The sequence below is a fragment of the Thermobia domestica genome, chromosome 2 (assembly GCF_964235325.1).
Source record: "Thermobia domestica chromosome 2, izTheDome1.hap1.1, whole genome shotgun sequence".
Classification (NCBI taxonomy): Eukaryota; Metazoa; Arthropoda; class Insecta; order Zygentoma; family Lepismatidae; genus Thermobia; species Thermobia domestica.
This window is the reverse complement of record NC_137455.1, coordinates 294855618-294877842: the sequence shown is the minus strand read 5'-3', so window position 1 is coordinate 294877842 and position 22225 is coordinate 294855618. Positions and strand designations below refer to the sequence as shown.

The 22225-nt window shown below is 36.4% G+C and overlaps 1 protein-coding gene across 1 annotated transcript in view; it reads left to right on the top strand.

Annotated features, from left to right (window-relative positions):
• Positions 1–22225, top strand: part of LOC145678589 (uncharacterized) — an 820101-nt gene that overhangs the window by 547956 nt on the left and 249920 nt on the right. The window contains exon 5 of the mRNA XM_081748923.1: positions 7477–7566. Within this exon, the coding sequence (XP_081605049.1) occupies positions 7477–7566 (90 nt within the window). The remainder of the gene's footprint in view (positions 1–7476; positions 7567–22225) is intronic.

Genomic DNA, 22225 nt, shown 5'->3' with positions numbered 1-22225 from the left:
CTCATCGAGGCTATATGAGATGTATAACTACAGTTTAAGGCGGAATCCTAACTACTCTTATTCATTCAATGCTCTCCCTCCAGGAATCGAACCCGGAACCATTTGCTCCGAAAACTTACGCATTAGTCCGTAAACCAGACGTGAGGGACCACAGGAATTACACTACAACTTCACGTTAATTCCAGGTGTGGTCTGAGTAATTTTGAAAGGTGTAACAGCGTGATACGAAAAGCAACGGGTAACTACAACACTAGTGGAAAACTGGAAAATATGTACTTACAACGGTTTACATAAGTTAGGGTGACCAGGTTTAAATAAAACAAAAGAAACAGAAGGCAAACTAGTATAATTTGAGAGTCTACCTAGGTATTTTTATTATGTCATTATTCATGTTTATAAAGGTGATGTCTTCAGCTCTCTAAAATAACAAGATTTTATTTATTTATTTGAGCTTATTATAAGTTTAATTTTTATGGTATCTTTTAACATTTAACTGGAAGTAAAATTAGGAATCTATTGAATTTATGTGTGATGAATGACTGATGATGACTGAATTTCTGTTAGAAGGATTTTTTCTTCAAAGTACTGTTAAAATATATACAAGAAGTTACTACTGTGTAACTACGAACTGGAACCGAAAACTGGACGCCATTATTTTTAAGAAAACGGGATATTTTCGTCCATTTTACATTTACGCGTACCTCAGGACATCGGATGACTTTTTGAAAATCATGTTACAAACGAGACATTTGGTCAACTAGTGTAAGGTAAAATATACCAGAGATAAAATATTCAATTATTCTGGGTTTCTAAGAGAGTGTTTTCCGAAAATTCTTCCACACGAGCAAAATAGGTAATGAGAATACTCTTGGTTTTGAGGGAATGTATGTTGACTAGATAGGAAGTTAGTTGAAGTTGAAACTACATTATGTTCTTTTCTGGATATGGAAAACACGAACAAATAGTGGATTATAGGGAAACAACTGAAAGAGAAAGTAATGGAAATATAAATTGTGTATGTAATAAAATAATACTTTCGACAAAGTGGATACTTTCAAATATCTAGGATTAATGTTAACAGACCATATCCGTGAAAAAATTAAATGTCAACTGAAAGCAGGAAATTCGTGTTATTATTAAGTTCAAAATATTCTGTCGTCGCAAATTGTATCGAGGAATTTGAAGTTTAAAATATATAAAACGATAATCATGTCTGTTGTGATGTATGGTTGTGAAACATGTCGCTTACTCCGAATACAGAACTCAGACTAAAAGTATCTGAAAATAAAATTCTGAGGCGAATACTCGGTCCCAAGAGAAACGGGAATGGAGAATGGTAGAAACTTCATAACGAGAAACTGCATAATTTATACCTTCGCCAAACATTGTTAGGGTCATCAAATCTAGGAGACTCAAGTGGGCTGGTCATGTAGGCAGAATGGAAGAAAGTAGAAACACTTTCAAAGTTTTAATCTAAAAATGACATTAGGAAGATCTAGGCGCGAATGAGAGGGAAATATTAAGATGGACCTCACAGAAATAAGTATACAAAGCAGAAACCGGATCCAATTGACTAAGGACAGAAATCAATGCGAAACTTTCGCAAACGAAAAATTGAACCTCCTGTTCCATAGGCCATAGAGTTAGTTATAATATAGGATTATGATAGTCGAGTTTGTCGGGAAGAATAAAGAAGTAATAGTAATATAAACATATGTGCCAACCACTTCGTTCATGACGGAAGAAGTAGATGTAAATTACAAAAAATTGTCACAGATGGAGGGAAAAGGAGTGATTGTAGCGATGTTGTTGAAGGACAAAGAAGTGCTATAGTAGGTAACTACAATTCAGGAGAAAGAAATGAGAGAGAGGAGAGATTGGTAAGTTTCTGAAAATCTCGATTTCATGTAACTCACTAGAAGAAGCCGTTCAACCAGCACATGAGAGGAAGAAATATCTAAGAATCATCAATAGTTGGGCAGAGATATACAAGAAGTCATAAGTTTTGCAATGTTTCTAATACCAAAACAACAGAAGAGTGTATATCCCGTAATCGACGTTAAGTGCAAGGCCCAAGAGGTAGTGTAGCAAGCGGACTATTTTAACACGGTGGCCGCTATCAAGTCATTATCATAGATAAATTTTTAATGGCAGTGACGATGAGTGGTCAACAACGTCTGATATATGAAATGTCATTATAAGACTACGAACATAGGCATAACGTAGCGGTACCTCCTAAAACATTTGTCATGCGAAACGAGAAGTTGCTGTGAACCACAGCACAGCAATTATCTGGTTCCAGAAGTTTCGTGTGTAAAATGTGGAAGATCAGCGCCCAGGGTAACAGAATCTGACTGAGGCCATAAAATAACCAAGTTGAGGAAAATCCATCCACCGGGATACGATAATTGCCAAACAAAGTAGAGTCGAGTCAATGGTATGGCGTTACCGTCACGAACTTGAGGAAACATTAAGAAGTTGCCGCATTCTACAACATGAGTTGTTCCTAGATCAGTTACAGAGGAATGTGGATGTGTACCGACAAGTGTTGCAAAATCCGCGTTGGATTTATTCTAAAATATTACTAGCGTTTAACGAGAACAAAAATCTCCAAAGCTGAGATATACTCTAATCGATAGGATCTCATGGAGCTGAATGAAATGATGTAAGACATTGCAAAAATTTCATGCGTAGTTTTCGAGAATATCAAGAAAGAAACAATTAATTTGTAAACCTAAAAGTTGATGCTATATAAGAATTAAGCTACTCACTGAAATACTGATACTGAAATCCTTATGATACTTGCTGGATGAGCACACATGGTGAGTCTTGTGATCTCTTAAAATTTAATTTCTGCACAATTTAACTAAAATATTGTCCAATATAAGATATATAACAGTCAATAAAACAAGTTGATCTGAAGAAGATAACATACTTGAGGGTAAATTTCATCTATAGTTTTCGAAAACAAAACAATAAAATATCTCTCGTGGCGTCTAAAATGAGTCCTTCGCTACTAATAATAAATTTGCAGTTTATATTTTGCTGGAAGCCATTATTTATTTTCTGTATATGTAGCACAATGAGCTGTTAACCAGCAAATTAATTGTTCTTTTTCTAACTGTGAGAGCCAAAATGATGACCCAATTTCAGATTTTTTTTTCTGTGAAATTTAATAAACCTATGTTATTATGAAAGATGTGCTAAGGTAAACTGTCAAAAGTTTTCTTGGAATATATTCACAAGTGTTCTATGTGAGCACTTCGCGTAACACGGCACACATCAAGCCAATAGTCTATCTCCTGCCAAACCTTTTGTAGCATGTTGCACTCAATATCAGCCAGGCACGTAGCCAAAGGGGGGATCTTATGAGAAGATTTGTATTATTTGAAGTATATGGTGGCGAGGTGAAAGAGATATCCTGGAAGAGTCAGGGAATTTTGAAATTTCTTGAAAAGTTACGGAATTCTCAGAATTTCTACTGCTAGTCAGGGAGATTTCAAGCGTCATTTCAAAGCATAGTGCCGTTGTGTAAGAGTGTGGACATTTTTTATCATAATTTTTCGTCATCGCATCCTTGCAGTATTAAACATGTTATTTCAAAAACAATTTTGTACTGCTCCTTTATTAACTCGTCATTTGGAACATACAGTAGTTGACGGAATAACAAAAACAAAAATTTATGTGGAAAGAAAGTTCTGTTAACATTTGATTCAACACAGAAAGGAACGCAGATATTGTAAAATATTCCACAAGGCATTATTGAGTATGTACTTTTCATAATAGTTGAGGTCATAATGAAAGGAAAATTGTTATATTTGAATGAACAGAGGAACAACTTAAATATTGTAAAATCTTTTTCAATGCGATTTTTTATTCTTTCACTCGAGATTTCTTCATAGTTTCTTATTAAAATACTTACCAGCATATCCTCATTTTATTGTCCTAACAAACCAATACATGTTGATAGTAAAGTAGTTTAGATTGATCGAGCTTCTGGACCTTCAGAATTATATGTCATGCCCGCACCCCCACCCCTCCGTTACGAAATCCTGGCTAAAAGAACCAATATATGTTCCAGTAAAATAGTTTAGAATGGTCGAGCCCCTCGTGTGGTTACCACAGTATTTCATGTCACGGACCCCCCGTCCTTCACGAAATCCTGGCTACATGCCTGTATCAGCAATGGCTGCTGTGATGCGTGCACGCAGGTCATTCAATGTTGTTGGAAGTGGTGGTACGAATGGCCTTCCCCGTATGTAAGTCTCTGCGATATTTGGTATGAGAATGCCGTTGTACACTAATCACAGACTTGTTTACATGATAATCAAGCATGATGAAAGATCTTTGTTCACCAGTCAACGCCATTTTCTGTAACTGTTCCCCGCTGCTGACTCTTAGCAGTACAAATATATCTCACAACAACATATGTTTATTAGATTTCGCAAAAAATAAATTTCTGACACCGGTTCCATCATTTTGGCTTACCCTGTATATATAGAACGGTGGTTGGTGAATGTTGTCAGATGTCCGATATCATTAGGTAGAAGAAGAAACAAGAAAGAGAAAAGGAAAAAAAACAAGTGAGAAATAATGACATAATGTTAACGTTTTTTGTGATAAACTAAAGAAAATAAATCTGGAGAAAAGGACGTTTGGAAACTTCTTTTCCTCTTTCTAAAAGAGGGTCGCTTAATCTCTGTTGACAAGGGACAGAGTTATATGGGTGTCCTCTGCATCTCCAAGAATCGAGACTTTCTTGTTCTGAAACCAGTTTATAAATACATACGTACATATGTATACGACACCAACCCCACTTGTTGATGGGACACTCTTACTAATACTCTCATTAAATTCTTCATTACGACACTAGCATGATGACAATACATTGTGAATTCTAATGATATTTAGTCCAAAATTATAATTAACTCTAAGTTTTAACTGAAATAGTGTTCAAATATAACACATATATCAGTCGATGGATCATGTCGAGCTGAACAAAACAATATACGCTGGTTATCCAGAAAGTAACTCACGTTTTGGAATGAAAAGACGACAAGTGAAAGTAAACTTTTTTATTACTTACAATTTTAAGGGACACTCTTACACTACTTTTCGACATAGTTGCCATCCAAGTTTAGACGCTTATCATAGCCATGATCTAGTTTATGAAGACTACTGTTATACAAAAGTTGCCGCCTGTGATTTCAAACATTACTGCTCGCCAGTTTGAAGGTCTGCATCATCACAAAAGCGCTGCGTTGTTAGCCAGGTTTTAATGTGAGGAAATAAGTGGGGGTTATTTGGTGCGATATCCAGTGTATATTGCGGATGTTCGAAAATCACCCAATGAAATTCCTGTAGAAGTTCCTGAGTCCACTTGTCAGAGTGCTGGTGGGCATTGTCTTAAAACAACAGGACTTCACGGCGTTAGCAATCAATTGCTCTTCGCAATTTCTGTAATGTTTCACAATATTTTTCAGCACCATGTTGCCGAAAGTCGACTAGGAGTACACCTTCCCTATTTTAAAACACAGTAGGCAGAAGTTTTCTTCGAGACATGGTTTGCAACATTTTTCTTTTTTCTGAACTGGTATGATTCTACTCCATGGAGGGTTTTTTTAATATTATTACACAATTAATTTACTTAACCCAAGTCTCTTCCCACTAACGATTTGACCAATTAAGGAATCGCCGTGTTTGTTATAGGCTTCAAGGAATTTCAAGGCGGCTGCCATCCGCAGAGTTTTGTGTTCAACTGCCAACATTTTTAAAACTCATCTTGCATAAAACTTAGAACAAAAATCGTATGACTGATCTTATTTCACAAATGACAGGATTTTCAATCGGAGCGCTCTTGTTAACAATGCATATTACGAACAAAACAGAAGCAATACGAACGTCAAATGTCCACAACTGGATGCACACTGAACGGATAAAAGTCTCTGAAAGAAATGGCGGCGCTTGCCCCGCCCCTAGTGGCTACCCGACGGATACTCTTCGTACTTATATAAATTCACTTGTGTAGTCTTTTTACCAAAACTGAAAAAAAAGAACTTTTGTGGCACTAAAAGTACATCGTTCGTTGCTAATAGTAATTGATAGTTTTTATTTTGCCGGAAGAAATAGTTATTTATTTATTTACTGTATCTGTAGAAAAATGCAGTGTTAACTGGTGAATTGTACTTATTGATGTTTGCCTCTCCCTAACGGTGACACAGAAACTACTTGTAATAAACGCCTGATTTTGGACGGTAATAATCACGGAACATAGGGCATGCCGGCAAATGGGCGTGGCCTAGAGTTTAAGAAAATAGTCGTTAGATGTCAGTCAATGCGTCTTCTCAGTTTGCAATAGTCAGCAGTAAGATGGCATCCGTTCAACAGAAAACGTGTTGTGCTCTGCAGTTTGCAAAAACTGAGTCAGTGATTTCGGTCTAGTGTGCTTTTCGTCGCCGTTTTAGCATTGATTCGTCTGCATCCAAAAGCATTTGTCGTTGGTATCGTCAATTTGAAGAGACAGGATGCTTGTGCGAAAGTAAAAGTCCAGGGTCGGCCTCTCACTTCCAATGAAATGGTGGAATTTAGGTATCGTCTAGATGTTGTTCGTGCTGCTCCTAGTGGATACATAGAGCATTTGTAATAGCATAGCTAAAACTTGAAGATTTTGTATTTTGCAATTTATCTTATATTTGTAGTATGTTTTTATCAATACATATGGACCTTTAAAATTAGGTCATTCTGTTATTAACACTCTGTATAATTTATATTAAAACATATTACAGTTTGTTACAAAGAATGAATAAATAAATAATATTTGGTCTACGAAACAGTTTTGTGTACAAAACCAAAAATCCTGTAATATGTTGTTGACCGTTATTAATGGTATCCCGATATCCAATCTATAGTAAAGTCAGTATTGTCAATCTCCAGTAGAGTAATATCTTACTATCGTAAACATATTCAACACCATTGTGATACTACCAATCTCGAATTGAAGACCTGAATTGTACAACATCCCAAGTCCACCGGAGTACTTTTGTGATTTTAGGAGACAGACAAGAAGATTACACTTGGAATGCTATTCTGTTTAGCTGCAATTATTTTCTATTTTTTTTCCAAAAAAATTTTTGATTTTGATTTACGTATTATTCAAGTAAATAGCCCTTAAAAATAGATGCTAACATAAAAAAACGCAAAATACGAAGAAAAAGAGTGGACTGGGGATTTTATGCAATTTAGGTCTTCAATTTTGTTTTACGTATTTTTCTATGTATCAAGTGTTTTTTTATAGTGTTTTAAGTGTTTACGACACCTCGCAATGTAAGAACTGATTTTTCTTTTCCCGCCAGCATAGAAACTGTTTTTCAAAAGTATTATTATCGCGTAAATTTGATTTAACTCTAATGTAAAACGTAGTAGGATAAAAAGGTTAATATTTCACATTTATTTATTATTGTTTTCATTTTGTTGCAGGAGACTCTGTGTCTATTGTAAAGACACACTCTTCAAGTTACAAAAATATCAATGGACAACAAGAGTCACATTCTGAAACCAGGGAACGAGGTAAGGATTTTAAGTTAAAAATATTTTTCGAAATTAGGAAACTGAACAAAATTATATATTTTTGAAAAATTGGGAATTCCTGTCTACATTTCAATGATACTGTATTCTCTGGAACTGAGATAAGACAAAGAATGAGAAGGAAAATGACATTCATTCCAGATTTTTATCTTAGAAACGAAAAGTTAACTTCTGGTAAGATAAGGTAAAAGAAAACAGCATTTGTATCCCACGAAATTAAACCAAGCTATGATAGTTGCCGTCGAGAACTCTTAAGTTCAAGAAGCCTGTACACGCTCACCGGTAAAATCTCTCAATTCCACCCGCTACACATCAACCTCAGGCTTAGAAAGCGATTTCAAGTTAGGCGGTTGCAAATATTAGGAACTTCGAAATTTAGAGGATATTATGTCACATACAGGGTGTTTCAAAACAACACCGACAACGTTTGGCAGGTGATTCCTGACACCAAGATAAGACAAAAAGTATAGACCAACCTGGGTGCACAAATGATTCCTTTCGGAGTTATGCGAAAATATGAAAAAATGAACTTTAAAGGTCGATAGCTCCAAAACTATGGGACCTGCCGTAGTCGGATCACGACTTCACTTAAGAACTATCCAAAAAAAAAGTCCATGTTTCAGAATCCTGCGGTATTCCCACCAAAATTTTTATAGAGGTAGTTGGTGAGTACTTCAAATTATTTGCCCATAGCCAAACTCCCTCTATAAAAAATGTTACGTGAGTACGTTAGGATTCTGAAACATATATTTTTGGATAGGACACATATTAGTTCCTAAGTGAAGTCTTGACCCGACTACGGTATGTCCCATAGTTTTGGAGCTATGGACCTTTAAAGTTCATTTTTTCTTGTTTTCGGTACCCTGTAACTCAGCAAGGAAGCATTTGTGCACCCAGGTTCGTATATACTTTTCGTCTTATCTTGGCGTCAGGAATCACCTCCCAAACGTTGTCGGTGTTGTTCTGAAACACCCTGTATATTTGCCTTCCTCACGCTCACATGGAGAAAAGAGACAAGCCTAATGAAATATTTCATGTTTTAATTATAATTTTATTGAGAAGAAATAGTGACCAGTATTGATTTAATGTCACATAACTTTACAACATTCATTCATCCTTCTATATTCATCTTCAGGTTCAAGCTAATTTTTAAATTTGTATTATGGTGGTTTATTTGTTCTTCATGGAAGATCATTCATCCATTTGACTTGCAGTGTCTCTTTCTTCATTCTCCTAACTGTGAATATGATCTACAGCGTTGAGAGTTTTAACAAATCAGAGATGGTTCTGGAAATAATATCTCCTCCTACGTGTTTAAATTCTTTTTGTATATTGAATAATTACGGTGTTCGCTGTATTCCACTTAATAATTTCTTTTCCCATTTTAAATATTCCAAGAAATAGTTTACCAAAATGGGCATCCAATATTTTATACTAAGTCTGATGATATCGCCACATTCGGTGGAACTCACACAATGGAAAATTTGAGTTATCACCGCTCAAAAGAGAATTGAGAGAGAGAAGCGAACTCTACCTGGTGGTATTTTCGCAGAAACGTAACGAAACAAATTAATTCCTAGATGGCAGAAATATCAGTATTCCAGGAAGCGATTTTGATAGAATAACAAACTTTAAGAGTCATGTTTCCATAAATGTGTATTTTTGACTTACAACAGTCTTCCACCGGGCGTACGATATAGATTAGCAAGGAATTAAGTTCCAAACGAAACAATCTAGAAAGAGCACAACAGTTGACAAAAATTATTATTTATGGTTCCTTTGTTATTTCAAATTGAACAACGTCGCCGTACAATTTGCGTAGATCAATCTAGCAATTATGCTAACCTTTTCAAAAAGTTGCGTAGGTGTGATTACCAAATACGATAAACCTTTAAAGAAATTGCTTAGACCACATTACCAGTTACGTAACATTTGTTAAAGAAATTATAAATAATTTTAATTATTGTTGCTAAGCAAGAAAATCCATTGTTACATTACTTATGTCAGTGCAATATTTATGTTCCTAAACCAGGAGTATCATTTGGAGTTCCAGGAAGGCAATTGCCCCCTAAGTTTGACATTTGTATACATTTTAATTCATAAGATAATACTACCAATGAAAAACCAGAAAATTCACTGACATCTAGGGTTTTGCTCTCCCCGCTCAAGCAAAATCTGAAATGACGCTGCTGTGTTGAGGTAACGGTTACTAACTTTTAACAACGTCAGTAAAATCCAAACTGAATTAAAAGTAAATTTTCAACATAAAAGGATGATTATTCCTTACAAATGTTCACAGGAAAACAATGCTGAATTTTGGTTGTTTAAACTTGACTGTCCCTTTTATTGCCTAAACTGTAAGAGATCTTGATCTACAACTTACAATGAGAACAGAACACAGTTGTTTACAGACCAAGGGCTTCATTTGGGAAGAGGAGAGGGGAGAAATTACCCTCCCCTTAGTTTTAGAAGTACATATTTTTAATCCATTGTATACTAATACTTCAATAAGAAATGTTGAAACTACTATGTAATTTGAGAATCTTGACCCTGTCAAGCAAAATCTGAAATGACGCTACTGTCGTAGTCAGTAATTTACTTCTTACTCAGGCAACAATTAGGATATTGACTCAGAACTAACTAAGATTTTGGCGTCTCAATTCCATGAATGAAGACTCAATAGCTTATTAGAAGCCATTTTCACTTTAAAAGTGATGTTAATTTTAACACGACAGCATCTTATAGAACTTAGCAGACACAGAATATATTTGAGATATGGTATCCCATGCTCACTGCCCATTTTGACATAACGGGGCAATGGCTGTTGTCGAAGCCCAGCTGGTAGTCGGAGCGTCTTCCCAGAATGTCCCACATATGCACAACAGATTTAGCTCTAGAGACTTGTAGAGCCTACGGTAGAAGGTATATAGATAAGGAACGTTATCCTACTGAAAGATGGAGTGCTGCAAAGTGTTCACATGAGATCTGGAGACACGTTTGAGGACATCAAGAATGTAATCATACTTTTATGAATGAAGGTAAGAAGCAGTGTCTCATCCAGGCATGTTAGAGGGAGAGGATTTTCTCCCAAAGCTCTAGAATTACCCTTAAATCTTTTAAGCTATAAGTGTAACATATAAGTGATAGATATGGTTTGGTCTACCCTAGAGCTTTAGATTCCCCAGTGAAATCGAGAACTCTGGATAAAAACAAGCGACTGTGATATATATATAATGCTAGGTGTAGATCTTGCATGCGAAAATCCTGGATGTTCTCTCTCACGTACACATCTATGGATCTGCCGTGTCGTGACAAAACGCTGTAACTTTGGCGAAGAAGTTTTGCGAAAATGAGCCTTAAAGTTTTCACCCGAAAATGTGATCTGTATCGTGTAGAACCAGTGTATCTTGACTTTGGAAACACGTGGTTACATGTAATGTTACGTAAATGCATGTTGTGTGATTAAATTTGGTGAAAATTGATTGGTTGACCATTATTGCCTAGTTACACTGGTTCTACACGAAACAGATCACATTTTCGGATGAAAACTTTAAGGCTCATTTTCGCAAAACTTCTTCGCCAAAGTTACAGCGTTTTGTCACGACACGGCAGGGATACGTCACGGCCGTCTCTATGTCCGAAACCAAAAATACTATTTATCATCCGGAATACAACTGTTCTGTGTCCTCCGTTCGTCTCGGCACTATAGAAATTTCGATTCTATTATAGAGATCGCTACTATAGAGATTACGTATAATCGTGTGAGTAAAACACCGAAACGCAGAGGTGGTTTAAATAAACAATTATTTAATGTTAGTTCGTTTAAATGAGGACCATAACCACTCGAACACAGTGGCAATCGCTATGTCTGTTAAGGCAATTTTACCAATCCTTCCCTGTACGTTGCAAGGATACTAGTGGGAACGTCTACTGTAGAAATGATCTGTCTCAGTTTGTGTACATTGCCGTTAGATCACTGACACGTCATAATCCATGGTATCAGTAATATTGCTAAACGATCATACGGACTCGCAATCCCACTGTACAGCACACTTGCAGTCACTTAACTGTGAAATAGACGATAAGTGGCATCGCTTTGGCACTGTGATTCACACATAAGTATACTCGTCACACATAAGTGTGGCATGTACTTAACAAACCCTTAATACCCTTTCAATATTTATAGTCTCTCACGGCCGGTGTTTTTGCCAAGAACGCAGGTGCAACGCATCAAAGGATCACACACACAGCCGACTACGAGTGTACACTATGTGATCGAAAGTATCCGGACACCCCCAAAACATACGTTTTTCATATTAGGTGCATTGTGCTGCCACCTACTTCCAGGTACTCATTATCAGCGACCTCAGTAGTCATTAGACATCATGAGAAAGCAGAATGGGGCGCTCCGCGGAACTCACGGACTTTGAACGGAGTCAGGTGATTGGGTGTCACTTGTGTCAGAAGTCTGTACACGAGGTTTCCACACTCCTAAACATCCCTAGGTCCACTGTATCTGATATGATAGTGAAGTGCAAATGTGAAGGGACACGTACAGCACAAAAGCATACAGGCCGACCTCGTCTGTTGACTGACAAAGACCGCCGACAGTTGAAGAGGGTCGTAAAGTGTAATAGGCAGACATCTATCGAGACCATCACACAGGAATTTCAAACTGCATCAGGATCCACTCCAAGTACTATGACAGTTATGCCTGAGGTGATAAAACTTGGATTTCATGGTCGAGAGGCTGCTCATAAGCCACACATCACGCAGGTAAATGCCAAACGACGCCTCGCTTGGTGTAAGAAGCGTAAACATTGGACGATTAAACAGTGGAAAAACGTTGTGTGGAGTGACGAATCACAGTACACAATGTGGCGATCCGATGGCAGGGTGTGGGTATGGCGAATGCCCGGTGAACGTCATCTGTCAGCGTGTGTAGTGCCAACAGTAAAATTCGGAGGTGGTGGTGTTATGGTGTGATCGTGTTTTTCTTGGAAGGGGCTTGCACCCCTTGTTGTTTTGCGTGGCACTCTCACAGCGCAAGCCTACATTGATGTTTTAAGCACCTTCTTGCTTCCCACTGTTGAAGAGCAATTTGGGGATGGCGATTGCATCTTAACACAATCGAGCACCAGTTCATACTGCATGGTCTGGGTGGAGTGGTTACACGACCATAACATCCCTGTAATGAACTGGCCTGCACAAAGTCCTGACTTGGATCCTATAGAACACCTTTGGGATGTTTTGGAACGCCGACTTCGTGCCAGGCCTTACCGACCTACATCGATACCTCTCCTCAGATCATCACTCTGTGAAGAATGGGCTGCCATTCCCCAAGAAACCTTCCATCACCTGATTGAAAGTATGCCTGCGAGAGTGGAAGCTGTCATCAAGGCTCTGGGTGGGCCAACGCCATATTGAATTCCAGCAGTACTGATGGAGGGCGCCACGTACTTGTAAGTCTTTTCAGCCAGGTGTCCAGATACTTTTGATCACATAGTGAATTCAACATATTGATCCTGATTAGAAAAAGAGAAAGAGGTTTGATATGGTTTGATGCCAGAGCACTTCCTTCCCTCCGAATTTCTATCGGGAAATATCTAATTAAAACCTTTGCTTGAAGATTAAGTTTCTAACTTTATTTAGAGTTACTAAAATTTGGAGAAAATCTTAAATTTATTAACTCTTTATTGAAAATTAACATCCTAGCATTTTTTTAAATTCTTCTTTATGGGGGGCACTTTATATATATGGAGAATTTGTTGTGAGTTGGTTTGTAAAAAGGATCGAAAACGATCGATGTTATATAAGAAAAAAATCAGAAACAACAAAAAAACAGTGCTTGGCTTCATATATCCATTGCTTTCTACTATAATAATTGCTGATGCTTATATTTATTATATGGAGCGCTTACAGCACAGAGCAATCAACCCATAAAGTTGTGAGAAAAATAGGCATAAAATTTGTACTGTAAGCTTAATTACACGGAAATTTTAAGTTTGGACTGTTCGTATAATTATATAGAAAATTCTACACTTTTTTTTTCCTTTTACGTTGGTCTACTTACCTTGATTTGGAATTTTCAGATTTCATTCTTTTTTCCACTGAAAACTATCGATAATTCAACAAGGAAATAATTATACTATGATAATTTAATTCAAATTCATCGTAATTTGGCATATGGAAAACAGCAATATGGTAATTGAAGGGGAAGAAGGAGGGAAATTCTCATTCACCTCTGAACACTTTCCAGGAACCTCGTTCCCTTTCGCTTTCTAGACGGTGGAGGGAACTTGGTAATGGCATCAAACCTTTACGTGTAATTACAAAAATTAAATTTATAAACAAATAAGAAATCATCAATTTATCAGGCTTTAATTGATAATTTATTCACAAGATTCCCTATCGAAGGCGTGGTAGATGAAGTTTCTGTTCTCCATGAGTCGGCATTACCAACTGACATGGTCGATATGGAAAAGATGTTGTATGGTGATAGAAAGATAGTACTTCAAAACTTCTACTTTCTTGCTGAGTACTTCAAAACTGACCAAGGAAAATCGTTATCAGACGTAAGTCTAACAAGCAGATTGTCGATGAGGAGTTGCAGACATCGGGTAGAAATATTATTAATTTCCACGACAGAGTGCGAACGGGGATTTCCCCTTATGAATTTACAGATGACTGATATTAGAAATAGACTAAGTGCTCAAAGATTATCTAACTTGTTGTCATCAATGTTAATGGCCCACCGCTAGACAAGCTCAAAGTAGACGAGCTAGTTATTTCTTGGCTGAAGGATAGACATCATTCCGCTGCGGATGATTTACCACGAAAAAGTTACCAACAGGAAATAAACCCGATTTCAGATTTGTTTTAAGGTGGAAAATTACGAGTTATGGAAAATGTATACTTGTATTACTAATGTCTTATTTGTGTTATTCAACTTTGTACCTAATTTTTAGTAAGTCTCTTCTTTGCTTTATATAAACTACTTTGAATAAATATTCATAATAATTCTAATTATGCATATTTGTAACTTAAATTGAACATGGTGTTTTAGTGATTACACAAATTACAATTATGAGCATACTTTATGGAGATGCTCTCACATAGGGTACCCGAGCACCTTTATACACTATGAAAAACTGATTTTTCAAGTCTTTTGTGAGAAAAATACTGTAAAGTGGGTAACCATAGCCTTTTCCGTATTGTACAGGGATATTTTCCTGCAAATAGAAGTTTCTTTTGGAACGCGTTCAGAAATTAACACTTGCAAGAATACTCTTTTAGTACAAGTATATTTTAGGCACATACTAATTTTCCCCCAACTCTAATTATTTCAATTTCCTCACTAACAAGCACTTTACCATTTTATTTCGTAAAGGTTAGATCCACCGTTATTGTAACAGAGTGGTGCTTGAGCGATTGACTAGAAATTCAAACTCCGATTAGTGACAATTTCACAGTCTTGTTTTATTACAAGCGTAAACTCTTTAGTCAATACAGAAGGGGCCGTGGATCGTATTCAGAGTTGATGACGATGGATTTTGGTGAGGCAGAGTAGGTCACAATGGATGAGAGTGGTTCATGGTGGGTGGTGGGTCACGGTGGGTCAGAGTGGGTCACGGTGGGTGGTGGATCATGGTGGATCGTGGGTGGTGGGTCAGTGGGTCGTGGGTCAAGTTTTCATTGAACCATGCCAACTAGTATTTAAAAAGTAAATAAAATAATTGTTTAACTGATATTATGACTGAATATTTGTTGTTTTTCGAAATTTTCAATTCAAAATCATATTTTTTGCAAACATTTTCCTCTTCATGCATTACAAGCATTTTCTTGATTTCTTCTTTCCAACGAGATGTCTGGGAGCATTTCACTCTTCTACTCCCTCTACAGTTGTTTGGGTATTTTTAAGGGAAAATATTAATATGGGATATTTTCATTGGTGAAGTTGAAAAGTCAGCTCATTTAAGTGTTTCGAAAACAACACGGTTCGTCTTGGGTTCGATGGTTCGAAAGAAGATCTACCATACTCTTCGGGCTATTTAGAATCCTATATCTTCTCCGCTCCGTTATCCACTAGGAGAAGACATTGTTCCAACTGGGCTATCACGCGGAAAGGCAGAAGAAGAAAAAGTACGACAGAAATAACTGCAAGTTAAATGAACATTCTCAAAGCAAACATTGTTCAAATTAGTTACAAGTTGTGTTACAATTATTTTAGAAATCTGGTCATCTACAAGCGTCGCTTTCTCGTTTGTTTATTGGAATTTACGTTCTTTGTCAGACGAGATCTACAGTTTGACATAGAACCGAAATCACTGTCATGCGTTCAATGATATCTTATAGGGAATGGAGAACTACCTCGTGAACTAAAAGTACGCAGACTTGCGACTGGACCAGGGAGAAGATGTACCAGCTTTCTTGTTTTAGCTATGATAGTCCCAGTGGCAAGTGAATGCGGACTAAAAAATGAATGTATTGTAAGCCCCATCCGAAACAGTCTGGTTTTAATTAAGATGTTAAAGGCTGACTGCCATTAGACCCAAAAATGCTCTCAAGTAGCAGTCTTCGTAAAGCCGCGATACCAAGTTTCAGGTCTCACCACAATACCTAGTTTGGACCATGATACCCCTATGTGGATTTCACTTGGTATTTATTAACATATGCAAAACAGTTGTTTAGGCTCCTGAATGTTGGCTTATACTTGTAGCCTGGCCTCGCAAAGTGTTTGTTGCTCATACCTTATAGAAATGAATGAATAACCTAACCTTAATTTTGGTCATTTGGCCACACTATATCGCACACATATTTTGACTCTGCAGTCAATTTGTTAAGACGTGTTGTCTGTTTCCAAAACTTCCTTACCGAAACTCATGAATATAAAAGTTACTGTTTCGTCTCCCGTTTCTACCTTCTTCATTCATATCATATTCATCTTAATTTATAATTCTCTGAGGAGCAATTTGTCTTATTTTTGCTTTTCCATTTGTCATCATGCTAAAACTGAGTTCAGCTAATAAAATATCTAAAAGAAAGAGATAGTAAAACAAACCGGTTGAGAGTGCTCCAAGAGCATTGCCAGAACGAATTTAAAAAGAAATAATCTTCTTATATGAAATTTATATGAAATTGTATATTATATTTATTTGATTAAATTCAATAGATAATACACCTACTTATTTGGAACCTTCATATTAGGGGGTCTGTTAAATTACTAGGTACTTATATTTAGCTGTCACTTTATCATCGTATATATACTGAAAAGACATATATAACCCCTGGCCACCGATTACTATTTGGTACCAAACTGTTCACCATCCTCTTAGTTATTGATCAACACCAATATGATCTCTCTACGACTTACCGTTCCTGAGATAGCTCCTTAAATCTCCCGAAATCGGTACTTTTTTGAACAATATCTTCGGAACGGTAAGAGAAGCGAATAATTTAATCACTTCTTTAGATAGTTTTTGGTGCTGTATCTAATGGAGGGCCCAAAATTGAAAAATTCGCAAATTACAGATAGATAGACATAACACACACAGAGACATAGAGAAATCAGTAACGAACTTTTTAAGTTCTTTGAAAATCACCAAGGAAGATAAAGTTTAAAAGAAAAATTGTAGGAAAAAAGTGTCTGCTTCATGTCTCTTTTTCTTTATCTTGTATGCATAATATACATATTTTACATATCGTAATAATTCAGACGTCATTACCGCCATCTAATGTAAGAACAGAATTATATTTTACCTAGATATATTATTAAATTTAACACGTGCTTCAACTACAAATCTGGAGATCGCTCAAACCACATTTTCTTGAATTGAAGATAGATTTATTATTGTAACAGAAAGAGACGTTCTTGTAACAGTTGTTGGTTTCGATTGCCCAAACTTTCCATTTTAGCTACTTCTTAACGCAATATAGCATTGAAATGAAATGCAAGTACTTTTATGTGGTATCACAGTATTGCAAGAAATAGTTTCTTCTTTTATTTGCCAAGATTTTAAATCAAATTAGCTTTGCTCACTGTCATGTAAAGATCAATGTATATTGTTGACTAAAATATTATAGGTTCGCGGGCTGTATTTGCCAGCTGGGTAAGGGTTGGTTACACTTGCCTCTCGATCTTTTCGCCTTGTTACAGATAGGCTCCTTTTCCTAACCTCGGTAGCAGCCTGATTACGAACCTGAATTGTTGGAGTATTAAGAAGGTACCGTAAAATCTTTCAGCAAAAACACAACAAAACAGCACTAAAAACAGCAGCAACAACATAAAAAACAGCACTAAAAACAGCGGGGAAAACATAACAAAACAGCACTAAAAACAGCACTAAAAACAGCAGCAAAAACATAACAAAACAGCACTAAAAACAGCAGCAAAACATAACAAAACAGCACTAAAAACAACAGCAAAAACATACCAAAACAGCACTGTTACAATATCTGTATTAAACTAAAATCTAGCGCGATACTGGAAATACAATAGATGTTATAATAATAGTTAAGATATTGATAAAAATAATATCATAAGGTATTAACGTTGATATTATTGACAGCATATTTGACAACAGTTTGCTGTATACTTACATTTTCTGTAAATCTATCAAATCTATCAGTTGAACGTTCCACGATTATGTCTGTTAGGCTAAGGGAGACGAACGGTATAGGCAAAGATGGTGGAAGATTTGGTAGCATGATAAAGTAAAAGGCAAGGGGAGTATACCGGGAAAACACACGGACACAATGTTGCCCAGCATAAACTTGCTTGGCCAGGAATCGAACCAAGGACCCCACACACCAGAGGAAAGCGCTCTACAACTGAGCCATCGTGCCCCATACATTTTCTGTTTTCTGTAGTTGGAATCTTAACAAGCCCCTATCTAAGGGCTTTCACTGTCCAAACTTTTAACATAACTACGTGTACAATCTTCTTTCAGAAGTTTGGCCTTCACATCACTTTAACCCTTTAGAAACTACCATTTTAAATTGGATTTCCTTAAGAGAAGAAACTGAAAAAAATAGACAACTTTCACACTGAATATTTATTGTATTGCAATATATAGAATGATTTATTTCACACATTAAACGTAAATAAAGCTATAAACCACACCCACTATCTCTCTAAAGGTCTTGTGTTTACTCGTATGTATCAAACCCGTCCAAAACAGAACAATCGACTATGTGTTTATTCGTTTCTAGAGTTTTGAAAGGATTTTTCTCATAACGAAATGCAATATATAAAGTATTGGCGTAAAGTAAAGATTTTAAACCGGCAAAGAAGATTTTCATTTATTTCATTTACTTCCGTTTGTGGACAACTTGCTACAAAGCTCCACAGAGACTTTATAAAGACAAGTTAATGATTTTTTTTAAAATAACACTGTTCACTTCATTTCATTCCGTACTTTCATCTGATCATATAATGGATTTTTTAAAGCAGTCATTTTCAATTAAAAGGTGTATGACGTACGAGTTCACTTCCCTACCCTTTCTCCTTTCTGTGTATCTTGAGGGGGCCACGGTGGTTTAGTGATAGAGTGTTCACCTCTGGTGGTTGGAGTCCCTGATTCGATCCTCGCTCACACCAAGTGAACTTTGTAGTGAACAAATACCATGTGCGTGGCTTTTCTCGGTATTCTACCGTTTTCTCCCACTTTCTTCATTCCACCATTGCATTCATTTCTAATCATCATCGTCTGTCCCTTTTACCCTACACGACATAACTGGGGGACGTAAAACTGAAAGATTGCATTTCATTTTCTTTCCGTGTATCTTGAATAGATAGAAAGAAACAAATTGTGACGTCAGGAGAATATTGGGTTCGGAATTATGGACTTGAAGTGTTGAAGTGAGTCATATTATTAACCACTCTGACCTATTGGTCTCATGGTGGTGGCCCCGTGTACCGTAGTGCGAGCGGTCCCAGGTTCGATTCTCGGTGGGGCGACTCGGCCGAAAGAGTTTAAAAAGCTTTTTTAGCCCAGCCATTCTGAATGTTTTCCTGCGTTTTCCTCATTCACACCAGGCAAATGTCGGGATGCTACCTAACATATAGGTCCAAGACCACTTGCTTCCTTCCATTTCCCCGTGACGTCATCCCTCAAAACGTGACGGGCTAAATGGCCATAGATGCCGAAGGCCCAGAAATATAAAAATCTTCACCCTGGTCTCGTGGTGAATCGACAAAGTCAAGCAGCTCTGGAGTTAATCAATACTTCTCTTGATGATCGTTGTGACGTGTACACAGTGTCATGAGGAGAATTGGGGATCCATTTAGTTGAAAGAAAACTAAGAATATTAGAAATGATCCTTTAAAAAAAAAGTCTCTGTGGAGCTTTGTAGCAAGTAGTTTAGTTTAAAAGTTCTAGCTCAATATATTTCCTTCTTTTATTCCCCACTCTCATTATATGTATTTCCATTTTCATTTGTATATAATGCCTCATTACTCTGTGGTAATGAGAAATTCCACTAGGGAATAATAAAAAAACGTGAAGAAAAGCATGCCTCGACGAGAATTTCGATTTGGGTTAGAAAAAAAGAAATAACTGGTAGCCACTTTTCCAAAAAATGAGTGCCTCGCAAAATGGTAATTACGTTGCAATCGTTGCCTAGCAACGAACACGCATAGAATATATAACACCATATTCCCTAAACCGCTGACATCTGTCGGTGGGGTATTTAAAATGCGACAAGAAATAATTACTCTCTTCTCGTTCTTGGCTCTTTTCAGAAACAGTATTATGTATTTTGGGTTATAACCCAGCAGGGAAGAGGTTTGTAGCTCTTTCTTTTGGTAAAAATACAGGTTTCCTAAGTTTTATAACTAAGACAGGGAACGTAATAAACATGATAGCGTATTGTGGTTAGTAGGTTTGAAAGCGGTGTTTTATGTTGGACTATTTTATTTGAGTTTTGTGAAGAAAATCTGATGGGGAAGAGCAGTGGCGTCTCTTGACATAATTTTTCGGTACTTTTCATTATATTTACACATAATGAAAAGTACCAATTTATAAACAAATGCTCCATTTCATTCGTATATGAAATTACTTCTCATGTTCTTCTGGGTAATTCTGAAGGTTTTTTTTTTTTTTTTTTAACAATTGTTTTCTCTGTTGATACTATAGCTAATGCTCTGAGACTATTTTGAACTACTGTACTCCTTTAAATTCTTTCATATTCTTTAATATGCTAGCACAACTTTTAGTTTCCGAAGTCAACTTTGGATTATTTGCTATGATTTTCACGAATTTTGTTGTATGCCATTCTTTCTACAGACTCACCATCAATTTCACAACATACTAAATGTAACCTCCATTAGTATTAAGACTACAAACGTCTGCTATCTCGTATATTTGAAGAACTCCTTTGTGGCTAAGCGGTTAGCGTACATGCCTTCGGTGTGGGAGACCCAGATTCGATTCCCGGAGGCTCATGTGGTTCGGATTCCACGGTAATCAGTAGGTCCTCTCATATAGCCTCGCTGCTGAAAGGGACGTTAAAGTCAAAATCAACTTAACTTGTATATTTGAATTGCCATGTATGCTCTTTAGTGAACTGTTGACAGCATACACGAAACATGCAATGTATCAAATTATTATGATAGTTGCAGAGGCATTTTTAATTAGGAACGCTTTGTCCATGTACTTTGCATTCTTATTTCAAGACATTTCATTACTGTTCCGCCCCCCTCCAAAGAAAAAAAAACTTTCCGATTACAGCTGAATGTACGTTACTGCAAATCTCAATACTCGCCTTTTTTTATTTTGCATGTGTTAAAGATGAATATTGAAAAAAAAAAAACAATTCCAAAATTTCCTTCAGGTTCCCACAATACAGAAAGTAAGATTTTTGCCATTGTAGCAATATTACCAAGTACAGCATTTTTTGATAAGCTATTCGCTTTTCTTACAAACATTTACTTTATTTAGGTAGAAAAACCCGTAGCCTAAAGAAAAATCAGAGATTATACATATTTAAAATAATTTTGAAAATAAATTAAAATTTAATTTTATTTTGCATTAAGTTAAAAATCTCTGGGGAAGGATTTTAAACCTCCCATTCCCCTTGGTACGACCTCGGAAAGCCGTAGTTTTGTTTGTTCCATTAGTGTATTTTCATTACGAGAAATTGAGATAAACAGAAATGTAGATAACTGATTGAAAGAATGAGTTAAATAGTACTATTAAAGTCTTCTATATATATATATATATATATATATATATATATATATATATATATATATATATATATATATATATATATATATATATATATTTTAAATTGCAGTTCATTGTTTAATTCTGTTTAAAGCGCCGCGTTACTGGAAATTAGTCAACGACAGTGCTATCAACGCTGCTCGTGCAAATCTTGATTTGAACGTCATAGTCCAGTCAACGAAGCTATTTTAGAGAACAAAATTAGTTACAAAACGAAATCTGTTCCATTCGATAGTACTATGTAAGTAGTGTCTATGATGAAAAGTCCCCCCTTCCCCCTCCCGCTTGCCCCCCCGCCAGCCTCCCCCCTAAACCTTACAAAGCGTGTGGCTTTCAAGCCCTCTTTGAGATCTTTTTAAGTACTTACTGATTCAACACTATTCATTATAATTTCATGATATATACATCTTATT